Source organism: Sesamum indicum, linkage group LG3 (genome assembly GCF_000512975.1).
Source record: "Sesamum indicum cultivar Zhongzhi No. 13 linkage group LG3, S_indicum_v1.0, whole genome shotgun sequence".
NCBI classification, from domain to species: Eukaryota; Viridiplantae; Streptophyta; class Magnoliopsida; order Lamiales; family Pedaliaceae; genus Sesamum; species Sesamum indicum.
In genome coordinates, this window is record NC_026147.1 from 23,405,369 (window position 1) to 23,414,368 (window position 9,000).

The 9,000-nt window shown below is 35.2% G+C and overlaps 1 protein-coding gene across 1 annotated transcript; it reads right to left on the bottom strand.

The window, feature by feature from the left end:
- LOC105159314 (transcription initiation factor IIF subunit beta) lies at positions 4,129-8,315 on the bottom strand. Its single transcript, XM_011076326.2, has 6 exons — positions 7,926-8,315; positions 7,646-7,754; positions 6,002-6,132; positions 5,793-5,867; positions 4,794-4,943; positions 4,129-4,543 (listed from the first exon to the last, which is right to left on the bottom strand). Exons 1-6 carry the CDS (start codon positions 8,121-8,123, stop codon positions 4,424-4,426), a joined length of 783 nt encoding a protein of 260 aa, XP_011074628.1. The 5' UTR covers positions 8,124-8,315; the 3' UTR covers positions 4,129-4,423.

Here is a 9,000-nt window from a genome sequence, read left to right on the forward strand (position 1 = left end):
TTTGGTCTATATATACATATATAGGTGGTAAGTTGGAGCTTAGCATATCCAAATAAGGTAATAATTATGAATGTGGAATTTGGTAATTACTGATCACATACAAACATATGTTAATTGAGTAGAGACATGGGAATGAAACACAATCATAACCACGATTTTGTAGTAGAAAACCCAAAAAGGGATTTACATTCATTGAGGACGCATGCAGCAATTTTGAATATCCCAATCATCATCATCGTATATTAATTCAAGAACACATCAAATTTACATATATTAGTGTTTTACATATCTTAAAAGTATTTTGTTGTGAATGCGGGTGGGGGGCTTTTGGTCAACCAACAGGACATGTGGTGCTGACACACAGTTATATATGACAGCCCCAAACCGGAACCAACACAAAAATCTACCCTTTCTTTCTCACCACCATTTACATTCATTTTACACACATATTCTTGTTTCTTCTAGAATTATTGTATTATGTCCATGCCGGCTGAGCTACCTGCTTTTCCAATTATACTACATATATTTTGCATATTTAATTTTTTATTTTAAATTCTCTTATATCATTTATGTTTTAATTCGTATACACGACATGTACAAAAATGATATTATTGAATTTTTTTTAACAAACACATAGCACATCTATATTAATTAAAATAAAAGATACAATCTACATATTTAGTAGTGCCAAAAGAAGGACAAGAGTAATCACTTCATTTTTTTTGTGTCCCGAGTTGATATTAATAAACTATGATTAACATATGTTACTACTATGTTGCACGCAATATCATTCAAATAACAAATATATAAATTCATTCACTTCATGAAATTAATTCAACCAATTTGAGAAAAATTCACAAATTAGCAAAAACTGGATAATATTTTTTAATGATAAATTGGTTGAATCCCAAATTCCATGCACAAAGATGTGTGAAATTAAAGCGTTGCTGCTAAAGTCTAAGGACATAACAAAACATCTATGTTTTTCCTCAAGTGTCTACATCTCCTCCAGTGATGAGTGCAGGCATCACACTGACGATCCATCGCCTTCACTGTTTGGCAATTCCCATGCCAACCCGACCCATATTTGGCCGATCCCAATTCAATTATAAGTACAATTCAGTTTATACGTGTCATATAATTGATAGACTTAAAACAAGTGATAAGAAATGTTGGAAATGTTTTTGTTATATTGTTGTCAAGATTTTAATATCAAGTTTGGCACTTTTTGCAGCGGGGTGACCCTCCGTGCCTCATCCTCAACTAAACAAACAACATTCAGACACTTGTTTTCTGCGCTTCATACATTGAATAGATCTATTATTTACTTGATCAAAACTTTTAGTATAGTTCGATGGAAGTGATGCTTTTATTACACATACTATGTACATTAGATTCCAAAATAGAGTACGAAAAATGATGGGCAGGTGTTGTATGGAGTATAATTATATGATCAATGTTTCTTGATTACTGTCCTATGGAGTATTTCTTGATTCTATTTTCAGCACAAGATAATCTTTTTCAATTAAATTTGGCTTTCCGCATATAACTGCATAGTTGTTAACTAAAAAGAGTAAAGGTGAAGTGATACATTTGTAATGTAATTGGCTGAACCAAATTAATCACATAGTAATTATGATATATGTATAAATGACTGGTTACTTTTTTTGAACTGTACACCACTCACACAACAAGTGCATTACACTTGTTATATAATTAATTCAAATTTGATTCGAAAAAGAATTTTTCTAAAAACGAAAGCAAAATTGATGGGGACACGACTATAGCTTTTCCTTGTATAGATTATCTCACAATCCCTCTTTCTGAATATTTCCATGTGCTACTCACAGAGCCGGCTTTCTAGCTCCAGCCCATTATCTTTTGATCATAAATTGTTCATTTTAGAGCGTGAGATCCAGATATCCCCAAGAATCCAAAGTTTACTCAGATTTAGATCACCCACATTTTAACGCTAAACCTCATTAACATCTCATGCAAAATATTATTCAAAGAAATTTCCCTGAAAATTAGCTCGAGCTTGTCGTGTTTTTAACGTACAATCACAATCGAAGTCACGGTTGCTGTCAGGCTCACAACCAACATTTTCAATTTTAAGATAAGAGTTGATAATTACGTAGGGCATTAGAAAGCTGATCAAACATAGACCCAGGGATGCAGCTAGAATAAGAAGAAGCAAGCAGGGATGGGGAGTGTGTCCATTTTTAGCAATAGTGAGAGTGACAACTATCTGAACCATTATCATGGTATCATGTAATACCTAAAAATCAGGGACCTTTCGACAAGTCACTTGTGGGGAAGAACCACCATAAACTCATCAAAGAAATCTTTGACTAACCTTCTCTCTCTCTTCTTTTATTTGTCATCCATGTTCATGGGAGAGACAGGTCTCTATTAACACTCCCTTTTTGCATGCATTGTATGGGAGAGAGGGGGTCCTTTAAAGCCTCCATTTTACAAAGATAGAGTTCCAGTCAGGTCATTATATTAGTACCAAATTACCCCACTGAGAAGCTAGGGCAAGCATGTCCTGTCTCAACATGCTCTAAAGATCTTCCAAAGGGGACAAAGACGATTCCTAGTTGGTCATATCAATGATCCTAAAAAATCAGTGGGTTAGGGCACATCGGTTGCCATTTGCCCGAAAATGAGATATATGATGCCATAAGACACTATATGTTAAAAATGAACAGAAACTCATTGATGAAATAGAGAAAAGATGTTATTGCTATGGAAATTGAGTGAGATCTTGCAAAGGGCAGAGCCTAATATAAGACACATGATTTCCAAGTAACTTATTCACGGACAAATGAAAATCAAGGATTCGGTGACATGGAAGATAGCTTTTCTCTTATATCACAAAATTCGTTGACAAGCATAATCAACTTTGCTACTGCAGTGCCTATATGACATCAAAATTTGAACCCTCGGAGAGTGTAAGAAACATCATCTTTACAATTTTGGGGAGCTATCTCATGCTAGTCACTTTAGCAAAGACGGAAATTTTTCTTAAGGAAATCGTAAAACTATCTTGCTTTGCTAGAGTATGCTCACTATTTAAGTCTCTATATCATCACTGACAAGCAAATGAAACAAATCCTTATGGGACTGTCAAAAAGGCAACACGCTAGGCAAATCATAAAGAGAGGTTTTCAGACTGATGCAACTGAACTAGATAACAATGCTGAAATCAAATTAAGGGAATCAAACTTTCAGATTGACATGAATGCTGCACTACATGAAAGTGAGCCGATAACGAACATCCAAGACAGAACCGCCGGTACCATAAGTTTCAGAAAGGAAGCAATATTGTCGGTTTAATGGCTCTCTCTAAATGTTGCTCAACCAAAAGTTAAACTTGTCAGTGACTCAAGATAGCAAATATTATGGAAGCCTCATCTATTGCAGCCTAGGAACAGAAGAACCTTCATTTCCTTCCAATTAAACTACAGAATCTCACTCTGTACATACATTTGTATAGAAAATGAAAGAAAGGTTACGTGTTCTGAATAGACATTTTCCAACCTAGTCATAGACACAGCAAATAAATGAATTAAGTTCAAATATTCCCTTGTAAATTCAAAGTCTCACTAAATCCGGATTATTGTATCCTCAATAAGATAATTACTTGTATAAATACACCTCTACCATTCAAGTAGTTATCTCAAGCTACAATTATAATTTTACACTAAAGCAATGCATCCTAACAAGACACCAAAACGTAATATAGGAACACAATCAAAATACAAGATAATTATAATTGTCTGGCATAACCATGACCAAGATATTCCAAGACTAGCAGAAGGGCATGTCTTTTGCTATATTCCATTATAAGCTGCCAAAACTCAAATGAGTTTACATTATTAATGCTCCTTCAATAAACAACATTTCAGAATAGGCATGTTGCACTAAAATGCAATACTTTTATATTGTTCATTTGCAATTTGATTGATGACCCAACCTAATGCACAACTAGTAGACAGTCATGTAAGGAGAAGATATTAGATACAAAATAAATCCATGTAATTGTAACTTTCTCCATAGGAAACATAGGAATCTTCATAGGTAAACATTATTAGAAACCCACACCACATTAATGAAAGATGGGAGTAAAGAGAAGAGAAACAATGTCAAGCATAATTTACCAAGAAACTAACTCTGATGAGCATTCAATGAAGTAAAAATAGGTGGCAACTTAATCCATAAATATACACGATCTATGGTTAGCAACTACACGCTTCTTTGACATCACTCTATTCCTTTCTTGAGTTCCGCGAGACTAGTATATCCACCCATGTCACCACATCTTAAGGGACAGATATGCAGCACTAAAGACTGGTCTCCTTTTCTTAAAATAACAATAATTTCTCTTCATTTGCAATCTAATATACAATGATGCCAGTCATTAGACGGCACCGGTATCCACGACAGATTTCTTGTACTCTGGCTTGAGCTCATATGTACCTTGGTTCGTTCCCCTTTTATTGTATACACAGAGCTCATTCAAGATCTCCTTCAAAAATTGCTGTGAAGAAAGATACAGAAAAAGAGATGCATTAGCCCCAAAATTAAAAACAGAATAGAATTGCCAACCAACAAGCATATCATATACAGTGAGCTTTATAGCAAAAAGAACTTGTAAAAAATATTTGTGTCCATGTAAGGAGCAGGATTATCAAATAACACCAGAAACAACAGAAACCATCCATCAGCATATCCACAACCCATCTAGTTCTCGGGCTTTCTACAAAATAGAATGATAAGCAGAGGAGTACCGCCGGTTGATCAGTCTCCTGAACAAGCTGCTTCAGAGCCCAATTAGGTTGCCTTTCAAAAAGCTTAAACATGATATCTTCCAGCTCCCCACGATCCCTTCTGGTTCTTTTCACTTCTGAACTCTTAACTGGAGCTGCTTTCTTCTTATCCTGCACAAGGGCACAATAAATTTAAAATTACAATTTCTGTTCTTAGAATCAAACAATTAAGAGTTAGTAGGATGTAAGTGAATGAGTATCAATATATTAATTTAAATATGTCATGGCCGAGCAGCAACAAACCCCTGGCTTTCCGATCCCAAAATGCATAGATTGACTTCATCTTTGTTATAAGCATCATTTTATGAGATGCAGTATTAACTTATTAAGAATTCTGATTCTGTCCAAATATCAAAGTAATAATAGGCACCTTGAACAAAGTTTGTTCAGACACAAGGGAAGCAGAATGAAATCTTGATGATGATTAGTCACTAGTGTATCACATAGTTTCAATAGAAAACTCCCTCTAGGGAAAATGCCACCTGTTCCAACATTCAAGTCCTTCTCCATAGTTCCATAGGCTTTTCTGTCAACATATATTCATACTCCATTTTCCAGTGTTGAAAGGAATCACAACAAATTGCTATATGATGCTTCCATTTGATGATAAGATAAAAACACACAGCACAGCCACAGAATCCAGAGGTTTTGTCATGCAAATTGCTGCTTCAGAATTATATTATAGTGCCTCAACCCCCCATGGCAAAAACATTATGGTTGAACTTTCTACTCATGTCATGCTGCAGTAAGAGTATTTCAGACATTAGTACCCTTCTAACCGATTACGCCACTTCATCCCAGAGGAATTAGAATATCACTCATCAGTTCCATGCTTCATAAGTTAACATTTCCTATTTAACAAGTTCTCTCAGGAACTAATGTTAAATTTTCACAGTCCTTGAACATGAATAAAGTGAAATAAGATATAGCAAGATGCAGAGTTAAAAAAGTCCCAATTACCTTTGAAGTTGACGTAATGAAGCCCATCATCCCAGGCATGGGCCTCATGTGCACACCATTATCATTATTAATTACCTGATTTAAAAAGGGGGAAAAAAGGGCAACAAAATTTTAGCATGAAATGTCAAAAGAAGAAGAAAGGGATTAAAAAGAAAAAAAAAAAAGCTACTCGAGAGAGGCAAAAATAAAAAGCAAAGTGGATCCATGACCTGGACTTGTCTATTCTTGATCATGGACTTATTTGTCCTTTCCCGGCACATTTTTCTGTACTCTTCAATGTTCTCATGGTGGGGCTTCATGTCAAATTTGTGCTCCATTTTCCCTTCCACAGCAATTCTTCCTTTAAAAGAAAACATAACAATAGATAGAGAACTGACAAACAAAACAATGACCAGTTACCTCCAGCCAACTTGGCTACACATATTATGCAGGATAAATAGAAGGGTAGCAAAAACATTTACAGAAAGTTGCGCATTCATGTTACTTCATCAAGCCAGCACTTGAAATTCAGCAACAATCAAAATGAAGCTCATCTAAATTACATGAAATCATCATATTAGGTAGCATGATATGGTAAATAAGAACATGGTAAAAAGGCTTGGAGAAGTGAGTACAGCACTAGTATCTGAGCAAGTTATGCACAACAACGAGCTAAAATTCCTAAATGAAAAATACTCCCGAGAAAGAAAGTCTTGCTCTTCACCTATCATATTGTTCAGAAGCCCGGCCTTTTCCTTAGCTATTACTTCCTTAATGATCTTAAGTGTCTTGCACTTGTAACAAGAATAGAAGGAAAAAAAAAAAACATGTTCCGACATAGAGGAAGATGTACGTAAACCTTGCTTGTTCTAGCAGAGCAGCTGATGAGCCAAATCTGCCCTACCCAACCATCCCCTGTAAACAGACCAAGTTGTCATCATGTAATTTAGGTGTATAGCAGTTTAGCCCTCCGTAGTAAAACCTAGATCAGAAGCAAACCACTCAACACATGACCCCAGGCGGTTAAGGAGAAAAGAGGTAGTTCTGCCCTTTGTACCGCCCAACCACGAACTAGCATACGGCCCAATCAACTGCATAAACCACTCAAAGAACTTTTCATTGCCTAGGATCTAATTTTCACTGGATATTTCAGTTAATCTCTTATTCATTGAAGCATTTGAGCGTTTTAGCTTCCCAACTACCTAACGTCTGGCAATTTCAAATGCTTGCTTGTTAGGAGTTCAATTTGATTGAAAAGTCAGTTTATTTTTTATTTACTGCCAAGGCCTAAGGGGTGAAATCTTATTAGCATCAACCTTGTATATCACTATTTTCAGCCTTGCTATGAGAAACATTATTTATAATTGAACAATTCTTCCATAGTTTCCTTTATAGGATCACAGATCCAAAATCCATGGGCAAACTTCCGTAACACAGCATCACTAGCTACAGATCTAACATCCATTGTTCTTCACAATCTTATAAACCATATATTATTAGCAGCTCATTGTTTAAAGTAGCATCAGCACAAATTCAAATTTTAAAGTAACATATCATAACATGATACAAAACCGCGCATTGCAAACAGCTTATTCACAATCTCATGCAACAGAAATCCTTACTAATACGTAAATGCATCGACAATGGGAGTTTAAGGCCATTCATAAGCTCATTACTGCACAAAATTAACGTCATCTGAGATCCAAAATTTTGAGAATCAGAAAAAACAATAAAACAAACCACCCAATGAGAAGAAAAGAGGAATGCGTGTAACTTGGATACCGAAGAATTAGGCAACAACTAATTGGTATTAAAACCTCACCAAAATAGGAGAAAAGATGGGAAAGAGAAAGCGGTAAATAAAGATGATTCACCTTGATTTGTCTGGGAGAAAACACACATGGGAACAAAATCCTTAAACATATTGAGAGAGTAACTCTTGGGCATGTTCACAACCTCATTCCCCGCCATCTCCATGGTAAACTGACCCACATATATTATAAAATTAATCTCGGAAATCACATCCCTATACAATACACAATTAGTTCAAACTAAATAAAAACCGCAAAATCTCATCAAATCACTCAACAAAGGCACACGAATGTCACATCAAACAAATAGATCGTACACAGGGAAAAAGAGAGCGATATTTACTTGAAGAGCGGACGGGTCCTCGGATTGGAGAGGATCGAGGGAGACGACGACTTTGGCGAGGGGCGGCGAGTCGCCGGAGGCGGCGGAGGATTGCCAGGCCTTAGATACAACAGGCGGACACTTCATAAGCCAAATGGATCGGTCGGCTTTGGCAGAGTCGACTGTGGTGTTGTTACCTTTACTGTGATCATCATCCATGGATGGGACCTTCTTACGTTTCTGATGCAGCGTAACCGGTTTCTGTGTGACGAGTCCGTGGGGACGATGCCACTCAAATCGTCTTGCTACGAATGATCCGATCGGGTCCGCTGTTTGTTAATTAAATCGTGTATGTCTTTTTCACGTTTCTTCCTTTCCAGGTACAGAAGTCGCCTTTACATTCTGTCCCCCATTACTGGGCTTTGTAATTTGATACAGAAGATTTATACTCGCTTAATTGTACTATTTTACTTTATTTATACTTGATTTAATTAATGAGTTATTTACGTTTTAAGACAAAATGTCTTTCAAACTAATATTGTATCTGAAATTAATTTACCCTTTTTTTAAGCTCTCGTGGTGATTATTTTAGGTTTAATTAAACTCACACCCCTCCAAAAAATATATAATTACACTTTTTCTTTAAATTTTTTTTTTGAAATTATACTTATACCTCATACAAAAATTCTCCACTTACATCTGACCCACTTTAACTAGAATTTGGACAAAAATAATATTTTTTTAATTTTGGTCCTAATCAAACATTCATATGTATATTTTGTACTAATAAAGGGATAAATGCAATGTATATAAATGAAATGACATTATCATATTTTTTTTTCTTATTACAAGTACAAAATTATTACATTGGATTATTAAATAGGATACAATTAAATATATATATATGTTATTATTTTTTCTGACGTTAATATTTTTGTTCCAATCCTAACAAAAATAAGGCTAAATATAAATGGTGAATTTTTGGAAGGGGTGTCAGTATAATTCTAAAATTATTTTTTGAAAGATAAGTGTAATTTTATATTGTCGGAGGAAGTCTAAATATAATTAATCTTTAATTTTATAAAAACATTCAAAC